The following is a 17,004-nucleotide window of genomic DNA, read 5'->3' on the forward strand; positions in this document are numbered from 1 at the left end:
GGACTGCAGCCTACCAGGCTCCTCCATCCATGGGATTTTCCAGGCAAGAGTACTGGAGTGGGTTGCCATTGCCTTCTCCTAAAGCCTCTGTGTAGGTCACAACAAACTGTGGAAAATTCTTAAAGAGACGGGAATACCAGACCACCTTATCTGGCTCCTGAGAAATCTGTATGCACGTCAAGAAGCAACATTTAGAGCTGGACATGGAACAACAGACTGGTTTCAAATTGGAAAAGAAGTACATCAAGGCTGTATATTGTCACCTTGCTTATTTAACTTATATGTAGAGTACATCATGTGAAATGCCAGGCTGGATGAAGCTCAAGCTGGAATCAAGATTGCAGGGAGAAACATCAATAACCTCAGATATGCAGATGAGACCATCGTTATGGCAGAAAGTGAAGAGGAACTAAAGAACCTCTTGATGAAAGTGAAAGAGGAGAGTGGAAAAGTTGGCTTAAAACTCAACGTTCAAAAAGAGAAGATTATATCATCTGATCCCACCACTTCATAGATGGGGAAATAATGGAAACAGTGAGACTTTATTTTCTTGGGTTCCAAAATCACTGCAGATGGTGACTGTAGCCATGAAATTACAAGATGTTTGCTCCTTCAAAGACAAGCTATGACCAACCTAGACGGCATATTAAAAAGCAGAGACATTACTGACAAGGATCTGTCTAGTCAAAGCTATGGTTTTTCCAGTAGTCATGTATGGTTGTGAGAGTTGGACTATAAGAAATGTGAGCAATGAAGAACTGGTGGTTTTGAACTGTGGTGTTAAAGAAGACTCTTGAGAGTCCCTTGGGCTGCAAGATCAAACCAGTCAATCCTAAAGGAAATCAGTCCTGAGTATTCATTGCAAGGACTGATGCTGAAGCTGAAGCTCCAAGACTTTGGCCACCTGATGCAAAGAGTTGACTCATTAGAAAAGACCCTGATGCTGGGAAGGATTGAGGGCAGGAGGAGAAGAGGATGACAGAGGATGAGATGGTTGGATGGCATCACCGACTCGATGGACACCATTTGAGCAAGCTCTGGAAGATGGTGAAAGACAGGGAAGCCTGGCATGCTGCATTCCATGCAATCACAAAGAGTTGGATACGACTGAGAGACTGAACTAACTGAACTGAATACAAACATGAGGCCTTTGTTAGCAAACATCCAAAACAGGAAAAAGCATCACTGTAGTCAAAGCTTGTTAAGGGTTAGCAACCTGCTCTCCGGTTTACCAGATTCATCAGCCAGGTCCAGAGCTCACTTCCTTCTACAGTGCTCAACCAGTATTTATTAAATGCACTATTTTAAGGGTTATAAATATTGCCAGTGAAAAGGAAGATTTAAAGAGGATGCTGCACCTTTTTGTCCTTCCTCAGGATACCTGCTCTTGCACTCTGGGTTCAGGTGAAGGGTGGAATCTGACCAGGCAGAGGAGGAACATGAAGGTGTAGTTGCCTTCCCATTACTTTGGTGTCATTTTGACTCCTGATTGCTTTATCTGAAACACTGAGCTACTAGATTAAAATTGACAGCCCCTCCCTGAACCCCCTGGTACTTATTTACCTCGGGTCTTTTTTCCTGCTTTTTTCTGCACTCGTCTCCGTGTTGTAGATATTTTGGTACCCTCTCTCCGCCTCGGTTGTAAATTGAGGAAAATGACCTCTTTACTATCCTCCACAATGATCAATAGACGATGCTTATAAAATGCATGATGACAACTTTAATTTCAACCCCAAATGAGACGAAGTCCCTCAACCCTCTTTTATCACAAGCAGTCTTGATGTGAAGGCAGGTCTTCCATGCCTTTTTCTGAAAGGTTCCCCGGAGGGCCTGACGGATTAACCAGCGGAGCGGGGAACCTCAAGACAAGTCCCTGACCAAGTTCCGCCCTTTCCTCACCGCACTGAGCGCTGGGATGGGAAAAGAGGGATACAGCAGGTACGTCGGACTGACTATTCGCAAGCTGCGGAGCAAAGGGGCTTGGGTACCCACCTGGAACAGCCCGCAGGCCCCGCCCCGCGCCGCGCACGCCTTTTGCCAGCGCACTAAGCCCCGCCCTTCCAGGCCCCGCCCCTGCCCGGCTCAGGCTCCGGCTCCGGCTCGGGCTCTGGGAGCGGAGGGGGTGGAGGGAAGCCGCAGCTGCAACTTCGTCTGGAGCCTCGCAGCCTGGGCTCGGCCGAGGACCGAGCCGCCGTCACCGCGGAGCCGCCGCTTCCCTGGCCCGGGCCTCAGCACAGCTGGGCTGACCATGGCAGCCGCCGCCGCCGCCGCCGCCGCGGCGAATCCGGCCCCTGCGCCCCCTTCCCGTCGCTGAGCGGCCGTTGCTCAGCCCACCCGCTCGCCCCGCCTCGCGGGAGCCGCCGCAGCTCAGGCTCCGCACAAGTTTCCGCCGCCGAAGAAGCAGAAGGCAAAGGCAGCGGAGGACGGACGTGGGGAATCGGGCGCCCCCGGCCCACTCAGCACTCCCGCCCGCGATGTGGGGGCGCTTCCTGGCCCCTGAGGCCGGCGGCCGGGACAGCCCCGGCGAAGCCCGCAGCTTGCCCGCGGGTAAGTAACGGGACAGGCCGCCGGTCGGGGTGGGGGTCGCGGCCGACCGCGGCGCCCTGGGGACCCCGCCGCCGCCGCCGCCGCTCCCCTCCCTCCTCCGGCCTGGCTTCCCCTTAGCCGCGCGCCCGCCCTCCCGCCAGCCCGGTTTCCTCCCGGCTGCCGACACCCAGCCGGGCGGGCTGACATCTGGCTGCCCGCCTCCCCGGCCGGATCCGTCCTGCATCGCGGCGCGCCGGCCCGGCGCGGCTCCGTGTCCCGGCCGCTCCTCGTCGGGCCTGAGCCCCGGCGTCCCAACTTACAGCTCACTTGGGCCTCCTCGGATTGGGCTTTGTTGTGCGTTCCCCTCCCTTTTTTCTCGGGTGGGGTGTGGGGACGTGGGTAACGGGGCTCCCGGAGATGCGGGCGGGAAGGTCGCTGCGACCGTGCTGCAGCGGCGGCGGCGCGGCGCGCTCCAGGGGCGCCGGGATCTGCTGCAGCCGCGCCCGCAGACCCTACTGGAGGGCGCTTTTGAGGGTGGGAGGAGGCTGCTGGGGATGTCTGGACTGCTGGTGCCCGTCCAGGGGTCCATCTCCTCACTGAAACTTGGTCACCGCCCAGCAATTCTCTCTGGAGGACACGTCCTGCCAAAGCCAATCGATCTTTGAGCAAGAGGGGGTGTTAATTCGTTTGCCTGTTCCTGGCCTTTTCGGGGAAAATTTGGGGTTTGCCGCGTTGGGTGTGTGAAAGGAACTGTTTTGTAATGCAGAGCCATTTCATGCGCATCACTTGAAAGTTGTGTAGGAGCCACCAAATTGGAATAAATCGTCCCCTGATTAGGAATGTAAAAAATAAGACTTGGTTATCTGACATTGACAAGTTACATGACGTTAGCTGCTTTTTTTCAGGCGCTTTAATTTAATCTTAATTGTATTTTGAACCACCCACCTCCCCTCCCTGTGCCCTAGAAGCTGCAAGTTATATGGATCATTTATCCAGAAAAAGCCGCCATATGTACATACACAAAAATTGTCTTGCAACTCCAGGTGCTTCTAGGACTCCTCTGTTAGGTAACCTTGTTACACAAAATATTTGAGCTCTACTTGTGGAACTGTCATTTTAGTATACATTTTCAAGGCGATTTGCAAACAAAACAAAAAATATTTGGAAGTGGTTTTTTGTTGGTAGTGTTTTTGCTATTTAAAAAAATATCAGACACAAACTTAGATTTCTATTAAAATTTCAAATAAGGGGTGGGAGGGGGGTTCAGGTTTGGGAACGCATGTACACCTGTGGTGGATTCATGTCAATGTATGGCAAAACCAATACAGAATTCTAAAATAAAATAAAAAATAAATAAATTAAAAAAATAAAAATAAAATAAAATTTCAAATAATGCAGTTCTGTGATACTTTAGAAATTAGTGATGTGTTTTTTTTTTTTTGAAGACGGATAGTTTTCTCAGGTTTATTTTCTCAGGGTGTAATTGACATTTAGAAATTGTAATATACTTAATATGTGCAACTTGGTTTTGATATGTACATATGTATAACACATTGTGAAATGATCTCCACAGCCAACTAGTTGACCTAACCATCACCTCATAGTTACAGTTTTTTGTGTGTCATGCGTTTGGTGAGAAAACTTTAAGATTTACCCTCTTAACACATTTCAAGCATATAATAATACACTTTTAACTGTAGTGGCATAATGTACCATTAGATCTAGACATAGATAAACTTTCAAATTCAGAGTTAGATTTGAAATTGTTCTCTGAAATTTGGTCCTGCAATGCTTTTAGAAATAAGAGAATTTAATGTAGGCATGAGTTTAGAAAAAAAAAAAAAATAGGAAGTTATTTTCTCTATAATGTATACCATTTGTCCCAAGAGGAGGAGACAGGAGTTGAGAGGTTTCTGTTACTCATTGGGTATTTACAAATTCTGCAATCACAGTAACTTCAGTCAGTGAGAAGGCACTTCATTATCCCCAGAGGCTGGAGGGAGTGGTTTCAATTTATCTGTATATGTCAGAAGCCATCTGTAATGTCTTTGCAAACTGACCTCTTAAAGTTTATTTTTATTTGTTATAATAACATGTTTGAAGGCATAATATCATCCAAGCATTGTATCCGTTTATTCCATTGTTTTTTATGGAGAAGAAAATATCATAGTGCTTAGAAATTGTTAATTAACTGAAGAAAGGACTTGGAGGTTATATTGCAGCCTCTAAACCTTTGCTGTGGCAAAGAATATAGTGGAAGAAGGTACTTTATAAATACTATCCAAATTTAGTAAATTCAGACAGTATGTCTTTACAACACATTTATTTTATCTAACCTTTGACAATAATAAATTTTGTTAAGTCAGGACATGTCTTTCCAATACAATTTTTCTTCAGTTGTATGCTAAGAATAGATTACTTTTACAGAATAGTAATGTAATTATTTATGTTTATTCTCTTCTTAAGTAAAGCAAACCTTTAAAATCATTTTTGTAGCTTAATTTGTATCTCATTTGTAAACCTAAGTGTGGTTTCTTTAGCAAATGAACAGGTGGTGAAGGTCAAAATAATGACCTCTGAGTTGGTTCATGTAGGCATTTTTTTTTCTTAGAATTTAAAGAAAATTTGTATATTTGAAACACTGCCCAATATTACCTTTTGACTGCCTTCAGTGATTTTAGAGCTCTTCTGAAAGCAGAAGGAACCAGTCTTGTGATTGAATTTATTAGCAATCATTTTGGTTTTAAGGGCCAGTGTTAGGACATGGATACATAAATAATTTCTAATATTTAAATGAGTTTGTCTCAATATGTGGGTTAATCGTAGATGTCCAAAAACTAGTTTGTTTATACAGTTATGTATCTAGACCAGTCTGCCTGCTAGTGCAAGAGACACAGGTTCAATTCCTGGGTCCAGAAGATCCCCTGGAGAAAGAAATGGCAACCCACTCTAGTATTATTGCCTAGGAAATCCCATGGGTAGAGGAGCCTGATGGCTACAGTCCGTGGATTTGCAAAGAGTTGGACACAACAACTAAACAACAGACAACTAGACTAAAGAGAAAACCAAAGATAGTATAGAACCAGTTCTAAAAAATTGGAGAAAACTGTTTTTTTAAGGTAATGGCAATTAAAACAAGTAGGAATAATTAGTGGGTATGGAAAGTACTAAACTTTGAACCTTTGCTGTAGGATTTAATTTTGCTTTGGCTTTATCCACAGTTTTTCAACTTTACAAAGATAACTGTTATAAATGAAGATAAAATGAGTATTTTCTTACATTCCCATGCAAAGATCAAGCAAAAGTGCCCCTCCCCCTTTTTTTGATTGGCAAGTGTGGTTAGAAAGCTAATTTTATTTTATTTTCCTTGCCTGCTTTTATTTTATTTTTTTCAAACTTTCAACTTTTTTTTTTTTGTATTGGGATATAGCCGACTAACAATGTTGTGATAGTTTCAGGTAAACAGCAAAGGGATTCAGCCATACATATACATGTATTCATTCTTCCCTAAACCCCCTCCCATCCAGACTGTCACATAACACTGAGTAGAGTTCCATTAGCTATACAATAGGTCCTTCAGGGTTATCCATTTTGAATACATAGAAAACTTAATTTTAAGTAGAACATGTGTTATGTTTTTTATGATTTGGTTGAGTGTATTTGAGAATACTCCATTATTCAGAATGTATAATAGTTTCAAAGTTGGATAAAAGCTGGATGTATTTCCCTTAGGTTTTAAGCATCTAGTATGATATGGTGATATTTTGAGTACTTGCACTTAGTTATATTGAATTTGCTGCTTTTTATAAATCATACTTTTAAAATATTAATATATTTAATCCTTAAAACATTTGGAGGTAGGATATGACAGTTTTAAAGTATGCTAAAATTAAAATGTTATAGAAAATACTTACACGATAAGTGCCTCAAGCCTTAATGCCTCACTGCCTTTCCCTAGTTGATGCCTGGCTATAAGGTATTTATTTAGTGATGTCATAATGATGGTGGTAATAACTGGTATGATTATGTCAAATACTAAGTCTTTCTGTGGTTTTGAATTAAATGAACCCAAAAGTACAATGATACCAATGAAACATAACTCTTCTGCCTAAACTCAGTTGAGCATGTTCTTTTATAATAGGCTTTCAGGGATGAGTGGTTAATCTCAGCTTTAGTAATGACTTTTGTGAAATGAACCTGATTATTACTGATAGCTTCTTGGCTTGATGAAGGTAGTAAACTAATCTGAGGCCAGGCAATAAATGGTGAGTTGACAGCCTTTGTTGTGAATGCTTCTGTATGTTGAGAACAGAAGGTATTTTACAGTCTCGAGTTTTCTGACTGGATCAGATGTGTCTGTGTGTACTCTGAGAAGATGAAATGAAGGCTCTCAGATTTTACTGCGTTTTATCTTAATTAGTTCCCTCAAATTATGTATTAAAAGTGAATAATGCAGTCATTTAGATAACTTCTAAAGCTATGCTGCTGCTAAGCTACAATGAGATGCTAATTATTATTATTACTTTAAGGATATACATGTTTACATTGGCAAAATCATATTCTACAGAGTGGGATTTATTGTATACGGTCGTTTTAAGAATGGGAATGATCAACATAAAAGAACATCAAATTGCTCTTCATACTAATATTTTACTTGCATTTTTTATTTTTCTTTAATTAAAAAAAATTCATTGTTACCTAGCATAGTGCTTGGCACATACATAACTGCTTGGTAAATGTGAGTCATTCTTTCAGTATGTAGTGTGTGGTAGGCATTGTACTGGCCTCTGGGATTACAACATTGAACAAGAAAGTTCCCAGCTCCAAGGGAACTCACATGCTAGTAGGGAGGAAACGGTTTGTAAGTAAACCAACAACACGATGATGTAGCTAATGTTAAGTACTGTGAAGAAAAGGGAGCTGAGTGAGATGATATAGGATGGGTGGATCTGGGTAGACAAGGCCTCTCTGAGGAGGTTACGTTGCTCTGAGACCCGAGTGATAAGAAGGAGCCAGACATGAGGGCAGGAGTGTTCAGGCAGAGGGTAAATAAACAGCTCCAGGGTAGAAATGAATGTGGGGAATTTGAAGAATATCAGTGAGTCTGGAGCGTAGTGACCGGGGGATATGAGGTGAGGGAGTCCTGTAAGAATTTGTGAGAATTTTAGGTTCTGTTCTCTGTGAGGGGAAGGCAGTTGTGGGTGGCCAGGGAAATGGCTGTTCGTTCTTTCACTGAGTGCGTTGAGTGCTGCTGCAGGGCAGACCTGGTGCTCGGGAGATGAAGCAGACGTTAGGTGTTGGCAGGGGGAGGAGATTGTGGTGGGGTGGGGAAAAGATCGGTAGTCGCAACTGGTTGATAGGTCATTGCAGTGATTGGGTGAAAGATGGTGGTTTGGATTAGAGTGGTAAGAGTGGACAGGAGAGAACAGAATGAGTCTGGAATATACTTGAGAAATAGAGCTACCAGGACTTACTGATGCTTATGAGGTGGCAAATGAAGAAAAGAGGAACCAAAGATGAAGTCTCAGTTGTGGCTTCAGTAATTGTAATGGACGGTAGTGTCATTTCGTAAGGTGAGGAAGTAAGTGGAATTAAGAGTTCTGTTTTAGGACTCCTGGATGGAGTTTGAGATGTGTTTTAGACGTTCAGGTGAGATGTTGGGCATAGAAGTCTGGATCTCAGTGGGGAGCTGGGAGAGCTGGAGGTAGAGAGTTTGAACATGGTGTTTAAACACGATCACATAGAGTATCCAGAAGACACCAGAGGTTAACGTTTTCTAGTCGGGTAGAGGAAGAAGATCCAGCCACAGAGAGACTGTGAAGGCGCAGCCACCAGTGAGGCAGGAGTGAAGCTGGGAGAGTGTGGTGTTCCAGAGGAGAGGAGACTGAAGGAAGGAGTCAGGAGTCAGAAGTTAAGCTTCTGGAAGAGTCAGAGTCACATGCTTCCAAGAGGCCAAGTAAGATGTGACAGAGAGAGAGAGATCACTGCCACTGCCTCTTTCAGTGAGAGCTTTAAAAGTTTTAGACTAGTAGGGATTAAAGATCCTCTAATCCAATCAGCCCATTTTATCGGATTTATAGGACTGGTACATAAGTGCTTAGTGAGTGTTTGGGTGGCTTTCTTTGCCCTTACCACTTAATCAAGCTAGGGAGACCAACTGTTTGGGTTTGCCTGGGACATTCAGTTTTGAAACTAGGGGTAGTGTCTCCTGGGACTCCTTACACTGAACAGTTGGCTGAATCTTGACTATAGGATTCTGCCTAGGGCATTTCAACTGGGTAAAGTTTTAAATTACTTTAAAGAGATTTAAAATTACCCTAAAGAGAGTAGATTTAAGATCAGGAACTTTGTTTTTTGCCCTCTTTATATAGTAGATGTCTTCATTGCTTTATTGATGCTGTTTCAGTACTAAAGTTCAGAATTCTGAAGTGAAACTCTAGTTTTTAACTAACCTTCTGAAAGAATGGGATGAAAAACCACCTATAGACTACATGGACTGCATATCACGTAAAGTTTAAAGTTTTCTATGAGGTGGTTGTATTGTGTAGAGGCAGAGATTGTGTGTTTATTGATCACAGTCGATGTACATTGCTTTATCATGACATTACTGAAGCTTTTCTGAAGCTTTTTCATTAATTCTGAACATCCTATCTCATTTTAAGAATAATGTACTGAGAAGTTTGACTGGACATGAAGTTTTTAAATTTGGGGGTGTTATTTTATACATTTTCTCAAAACTTTATTTTGAAGTGTTTTGAAACTGAAGTTCTGTTTTAGTTTTGGCTCTTAAGTATTGGAAAATTAAAGGCTGATTGAGAAATAAGGAGCTTACTCTGCTTTCATTGGAGACCAATGGCTACATGAATTTTCATTAGGTCTAGCAGCTTTACTTTGCAGTGTTTATTTTTATTAGGACTTTTATTTCTTCCTGGGTGCTGATTCTTCTTAAGTTTGGACTTAATTTGCTACCATGTAGAATATTTTCTCTATTAATTGATATTATGAAATAGTTGCATTCAAAGACAGAGGTAAACTTCTCTGGAATATCACTTGTTATACTCCCTCCTGTTTATAGTGGTTTTATTAAAAAAACCTCTTACTAGTTTTTAATCATACCTATTTTTTTCCAGGTTATAGATAGAAACAAAGGCTTTTTGAGAGACTAAATTAGTTATGTGGCCTTCATTCCAAATAGCTCCAAAAATACTGTTTTGAACACAGCATTTCATGTAACCAGAATATAAGATAGGATATCTGTGGCCTCTCCAGATATGATATCAACAAGCACATAAAATTTTTTTCATAGAAAGAGATAGTCTTACCTATATTGGTTGCTACCTTAACCCTCCTGAGTTCTTTGTCTTATATGATGAGAATATTACTGGTTTGGATTCACACTTTTTATGTGAAAGGTGAACCACTTATTTATTCATCTGATCTTGGCCTTATTGAGTTAATTTTAACCTCAGCTGCAACCAACCTAGTTTAAAGTTCTTCCTTGTTATACTCAAATTGCAAATAAGAAAATTTAGAATCACATTTGAAGACTATATAGTGTTATAACTTTGGTGGTAATGTTTTTAAAAATTAGTTTTATTAATAGTTTTAATACTAATACTAGTAGTTTTAATAATAATAGTTAATGAATAACTTCCAGATATCATTTTTATATTTAGAATGCAAAGAATACTAGCTGCTAATTACTTAAACTTCAATTTATTGAAATTCTTAAATGCAAGAAAGCCAATTAACTTAGATTGAGGTGGATTTTTTTCCCCCCGTTTGACTGAGATATAATTGATATATAACACTGTATTAGTTTAAGGTATACAATATAGTGATTTGAAATATATTTTTGAAATATATATTTCAAAATTATTACCATAATAAGTTTAGTTAACATCCATCACCACACATATTAATAGTTTTTTTCCCTTGTGATGAGAACTTTTAAGATGTACTCTCTCAGTAACTTTCAAATATACAGTATAGTATTGTTAACTATAGTTACAATGCTGTACATTATATCCCCAAACTTATTTGTCTTATACCTGGAAGTTTCTGCTTTTTTACCACCTTCATCCTTTTCTCCCACCCTCCCTCTCCCTGCTCCTGGAAGCCACCAGTCTGTTGCCTGTCTTTATGAGTTTTGTTTTGATTCTGAGTCTAAATGAGATTATACAGCATTTGTCTCTGGGTATTTGACTTAGTGTGATGTTCTCAAGGTCCATTCACCTTGCAACAAATAGCAGGATTTTCTTCTTTTGTGGCCAAATAATATTCCATTCTGTACAAACACAGTTTCTTTAGTTATTCATCTGTTGATGGGCCCTTTAGTAGTTTCTGTGTTCTGGCTATTGTAACTAATACAGCAGTGAACACGGTGGGGGTGGGGTGGGGATGTAGATATTAATACCTCTTCGGGACAGTGATTTTGTTTTCTTTGGATCTATACCCAGAAGTGTGGGTTGCTGGATCATATGATAGTTGTATTTTTAGTTTCAGCATGGGGAGTCTCTATACTGTCCTGTGGTGGCTGTACCAGTTTACATGCCCACCAATAGTGTACAGGTTTCTCTGTTCTCTTCATTTTTGCAAACACTTGTTGTTATGTTTTTGATAATAGCCATTCTAATAGGTGGAGAAGGAAAGGGCAACCCACTCCAGTGTTCTTGCCTGGAGAATCCCAAGGACGGGGGAGCCTGGTGGGCTGCCGGCTATGGGGTCACACAGAGTCGGACACGACTGAAGTGACTTAGCAGCAGCAGCAGCAGCAGCAGCAGCAGCAGCAGCCTTCTAATAGGAATGAAGATCTCATAGTGGTTCTGAATTGCATTTCCCTGCTACTTAGCGATCTGAATCACCTTTTCACGTAGCTGTTACCATTTGTATGTCTTCTTTAGAGAAATATTTATTTAGTTCCTTTCCCCATTTTTAATCAAATTATTATTATTATTATTATGATGTTTCTTATTGAGTTGTGTGAGTTAGTTCTCTGTTTCGGATATTAACCCCTTATCAGATAGATGACTTGCAAATATTTTCTCCCATTCAACAGATTGCCTTTTCATTTTGTTGATGATTTCCTTTGCTGTGCAGAAGCGTTTTAGTTTGATGTAGTATACTTTTTATTTTTGCTTTTTGTTGCCTTTGTTCTTGATGTCAAATCAAAAAAAAATCGTTGCCAATTCTGATGTCAAGGAGCTTACACCATGTGTTTTCTTCTAGGACTTTTATGGTTTCAAGTTTTACATTTTTTAATCCAATGAGTTGATTTTTAATGTGTGGTGTTAGATAAAGTCTAGTTTCATTCTTTTGCATGTGGTTGTCCAGTTTTCTCAATACCATTTATTGAAGAGAATATTCCTGGGCCCTTTATTCTTTTCCATTGATCTATGTGTCTGTTTTTATGTTTAGCCCTTTGAAAAATATCTTTGCATATTAACTCAGTTATCGCAATAGCTCTAAAAGATAGATACTATAATTTTTTCCCCTCTTTTTACATATGAAGTAATGGAGGCACAGATTGGCTAACTGACTTATTCAAGATTTCACTGCTTCTAAGAGTGGTACATAACTTGAACCCAGGCAGTCTAGTTTCATAGTCCACATTTTTTCCCACTATGCTATACTATTAATTCTATAATTAAAGAAAAATTAAGATAATTGAATCACTTACCCTAGAGATAAACAGTACTGAATTGAAGTAGAGGAGTGGGATGAGTAACAGATACCTCTGTGGTACTAGGTTTTTTCACTTTACCTAGGTATTCTCCAGTGGGGTGCAAGATTTTCTGTTTCTGTTCTCCTGATTACAATTAATGTGGATATTTTTCTGTGTTTTAATCTTCTATTTAATTTTTTGGTGACTTTTTTTAGTGCCTTTGATCCTTATTGAAGATTGTTTTCCCCTATTTTTTAGGAATTTTGGCCAACAGCCCCTCAAATCACTTTTAATTATTAGTTTAAAAAAATTTTTTTTTTTTGCTGCCTTGGAAAATATTTACTGATCTTTAAATAGATGCTTAAATGCACACTGTCTCAAGGGATAGCTTAAAATTTCCTGGATTTTAAAATAGACAACCAGCCCCCCCCCCAACTCTGTTTTAATCCTTCTAAAAGAATATTTTTAAGATCTAATTATAAACCTTCCAAAATTTTATTTTATACTAGGAACATTTATTGGTTACCCAGTGGTTATAACACTCCATTTATTGAGACCCTGTCTTAAATGTGCAGCTCTGTTCTAGAGCCTAAAAAAAGTTGCCTTTCACTGTTCCTATTTTTTGAGGAAGAAGAAAGTCATATAAATATGAGTTAATATAGATTAGTAAATGTTGTTGTATTTTAAATGATATATTGGGAGAGTGCAAAGTAGTAGTTATTTTAATACTCCCTGGAAGAATCAGAGAAAACATTTAGAGCATTCTGAATCGAGACTCTTAAAGAGGAGAGAGAGGAGAAGTAGCTTGGAGTCAGAAAGGACCTGATCTCTTTGGAGGCGTTGGTTAGGTATGTGCGGCTACAGAGTGTTGGGAGCTGGAGCGGCGGGGTAGGAGTTGTAAAGTATTAGAAAATGAGGTTGCCAGTTGGTGAAGAACTTAAGGAACCCACAGACCTTTGTAAGCAAAGAATGATGTAAGTGTATTTTCTGATAGTAGGGTAGAGGCTGGCTTGGGCAGCCGCCCCAGCAGGAGGTCTGTGCAGCAGTTGAGCCAAAAGCCATAATCTGTGACTGTGGGAAGGAGAGGAGAGGTCTAATTCAGTGAATACGTTGAAAATGGACTGAAGAGTTTCAGACACTGATTAGACATATGAGATAAGGAAAAGAAGGTTTTTGGTTGTGTTCCCTGGGTTTATTTCTTTTTAACTTGGTTTCTGCTGATAATAGAATGGGGCAGTTGAAGGCTACTGTTCTGAACTTTGTGCAGAGGTACTTTGTACTTGTTAACATTTCAGAGATGTTATATCATGAGATTTGTTTATCTTATGTCAAATAAGGGTAAATATGCTTTGATATTTTCCATTTTGTTCTGTTTTATTAAAAAGGGTTGGTCTCAGTGCACTGAATAGGTGATACCCCTGCATTTAAGAAAAACACTGTACTTTGTATTCATGATTTGTATTATATATTCAGCTTTTTATTTAAAGCTATAAATCTGCTTTGTCAGGTTTTTTTTTTGGCTTAGTGTTGTCATTTTTAAAATTCAGTAAGGATAGTTCTTCTAAATGCAGTTACAGTTATATTAACATATTATGGAAGACTTGATATTTTATGAATTTTTGCTTCCAATTTAAAAAAGAAGCTTCAGAAAGAATATAAACTATAATAGAAAACTTATTCATTTGATGTTCATCTTCCTGTTTTTTCCAGTGTGAGAAATATTAATAGTTATTAAATAAGTTAATATTTAATATTCTATTTAGTATTTAAATACTGGACATTTAATATTTAATGCATTTAGTATTCTATTTAAAATAATTGAAATTGGTGTTAAAAAATGTAACATATTGTCTTCCAGAGAGAAGTCCCAATGCATGATGTCTTGGGAATTTTGCTGTTCTTATAGAAATGCTCTTTTCTCCAGGGAGAGCAGATTCTACATAGTCATTCAGTTACTGTAATATGATAGGACCTAGGTAAGATTTTATTTCAGAGATCACTGAGCCTTATTTTAAGTTATTTTTAAAACGCCCATGTCTAGAAATTGAGTAGCTCCCATTTTAGTAGTGTAGTCTTGTAACAATTGGGTGAAAAAAAATGTTCCTTATATCACTTGTTAAGTGTATTCATGTCATGTCTAGTTCTGACTGCTTTGTGATTCTGGATTATGTTGACTAGAGATACAGCATGTCATTCTTCTCAAGTTGAATTCATTCAATCTGAATTAAAGCTTAGAATGTTATTTTAATCATGACATTTTGTTAATTATCTCCAGTGTTCTAGGCATATAAAATACCGTGTCCTTTAAAAAAAACTGTGGTTATATTTAAAGAAGAAGACAAATGTGAATGCAGCCTGGAGGAAATCAATTTCTATAGATAATTCGGTCATTTCATGATACTTCTGCCATTTTAGGAAATCTGAATGAATCTCTTGTTCCTTTAAAAGGAAAAAATTAGCAAAAATAAGAGCATTGTGATGCTATCGTAAGTAAATTAAAATGTCTTACTGATTTAAAGGGATGAGATGTTGTTCTGAGTAGAACATGTTTTCCCCACTGACTGATCAAATGATTTGTCTGACATGATTGGACTTATGCTTTCTTTTTCTAAAGATGAGGATACCTTCCTATGGAAAGTGCACCAGTCTTTTGTCAAAATGTTTGAGTTACTTTGTTTTCCTGGTAGACTCTCCTACAGCTTTAAAAAGCTTCGTGATTTGTTTCTCGTACTGGACGAAATTAATTGTGGTATTATTGATACAGACTTGTAGCTATCAACCAAAACAAAGAACCAATCTGTTCTAAATTCTTTATTTTGAATTTGAAGAAATTTTTTTCCTTTTAAATGTAGAAATCTAATTCAGTTTATGAACATTAATATGTAATTTTGAATTTTTGAAAAAAATTTTAAAAGTTACGGTACTTTGATTTACATGTTAGAATGTACCCATTTTGTTCCAAAATAGGCCATATAAGTTGGGTACCCTTTTCAGGAAAACATATCTCCAAAAGCTTTCATTAATAGTTACTTAGCACAGGTATAGAATTGCTGAGGTCCTTAATAACTAAATTATTTGGTTTGTTATTGGTGGGGGTTAAGCATTAAAAAAAAACACCTATTTTTCTGACTATTAAAGTAATAATACAAAGCATAAGAGTCAAATTACCAATACTCCTCCCATCTAGGAAAAACTGCAAGTAGTATTTTGATGTACTTCTTTCCAGTTGCCCTGTGCATTTTTTGTTTGTTTGACTCTTTGCTATATATATGCTGGCTGCAACACTGAGTCAAGTCTGGAACACTGGTCCCTGCCCTTGGTGAATATTACTACAGTCTAGAAGGAGGACAAATACTTGCACAGATAACTTTAATTTGATATGGTGTATGCTAAGCTAGAAACAGGCAAAAAAATGAGTTCAGAGAATTCCTAGAAGATATGAAATCTGAGGTTATTTGTGAATTTCCCATTTATTGTATCTTATATCTTACTTAGATTGATAATATAAGCATTTTACACTTTTAAATCTTCATTATTTTAATGGCCTAGATTCTGTTCCTTTCTCCTTTTTTGGGTTTATTTGTAATAGTTCCTTATTAGAAATAACGCTTAAAGAACATTCTAAAGACCCATTCTCCCAAATGTTGGATTCTTTTTTTCTTTAGCTTTATTGAGATATAATTGATAAATAAAATTGTATTAAGGTGAAAACGTGATGATTTGGTTTATGTGTACATTGTGAAAGGATTCTGACTAGAGTTGATTAACATATCCATCACCTCACTGTTTACTTTTTTTTTTTTTGCAGTTGAGAACATTTAAGTTTTATTCTCTTAGCAAATTTCGCTTATATAGTGTTGTTAACTATAGTCATTGTATTCTACATTAGATTCTAAGACTTAGTCATCTTATAACTAACTGAAAGGTACCCTACCAGCCTCTCCTAGCTTCCCCATCTCTTGGACCCTGACAACTGCCATTCAATTCTCTTTGAGTTCAACTCTTGTTTTTTAATTCCACATGTATTGTACCGTGCACTGTTTTTCTTTGTCTGGCTCAGTTCACTCAGCATAATGCCCTCCAGGTTCATCCGTGTTGTTGCATACGGCAGGATTTCCTTATATTTTATGGCTATATAATATTCTGTTGTGTGTGTGTGTCTTTGGAAAAATGTTATTCAGATCATCGTTTATTTGGATGTTTTTTAGCTGTTGAGTTATATAAGTTCTTTGTATGTTTTGTGTTATTAACTTATTGGATATATAGTTTGCAGATATTTTCTCCCATTCCATAGATTGTCTTTTCTTTCTTTTTCCTTCTTCCTCTCTCTCTTTTTAAAATTTTCTTTACTGTTCAAAAGCTTTTTAGTTTGTGCCATGCTGTGTTCAGTTGCTTCAGTCATGACCAACTGTTTGTGCCCTTATGGACACAGCCTGCCAGGCTCCTCTGCCAGAATTCCTCTTGCCAGGAAATTCTCCAGGCAAGAATACTGGAGTGGGTTGCCATGCCCACCTCCAGGGGATCTTTCCTACCCAGGGATTGAACCCACATCTCTTACGTCTCCTGCATTGGCAGAAAAATTCTTTACCACTAGAACCACCTGGAATGCCCTTAGTTTGATGTAGTTCCATTCATTTACTTTTGCTGTTAGTGTCAAAATCCAAAAAATCATTGCAAGACCGATGTTAAGGAGCATAGTTCAGTTCAGTTCATTCGCTCAGTCGTGTCCGACTCTTTGCGACCCCATGAATTGCAGCACGCCAGGCCTCCCTGTCCATCACCAACTCCCAGAGTTCGCTCAGATTCTGTTCATC

General features: G+C 38.9%; 1 protein-coding gene across 2 annotated transcripts in view; it reads left to right on the forward strand.

Annotated features, from left to right (window-relative positions):
- The first annotated feature begins 2,071 nt into the window (after positions 1 to 2,071).
- CEP85L (centrosomal protein 85 like) overlaps positions 2,072 to 17,004 on the forward strand; it is a 143,810-nt gene continuing 128,877 nt past the window's right edge. For both annotated transcript variants that reach the window (XM_040238415.1, XM_040238416.1), the window contains exon 1: positions 2,072 to 2,547. In XM_040238415.1, the coding sequence (XP_040094349.1) occupies positions 2,475 to 2,547 (73 nt within the window). In that variant the 5' untranslated portion in view covers positions 2,072 to 2,474. The remainder of the gene's footprint in view (positions 2,548 to 17,004) is intronic.

This window comes from Oryx dammah, unplaced genomic scaffold (assembly GCF_014754425.2).
Source record: "Oryx dammah isolate SB20612 unplaced genomic scaffold, SCBI_Odam_1.1 HiC_scaffold_4, whole genome shotgun sequence".
Taxonomy (NCBI): domain Eukaryota; kingdom Metazoa; phylum Chordata; class Mammalia; order Artiodactyla; family Bovidae; genus Oryx; species Oryx dammah.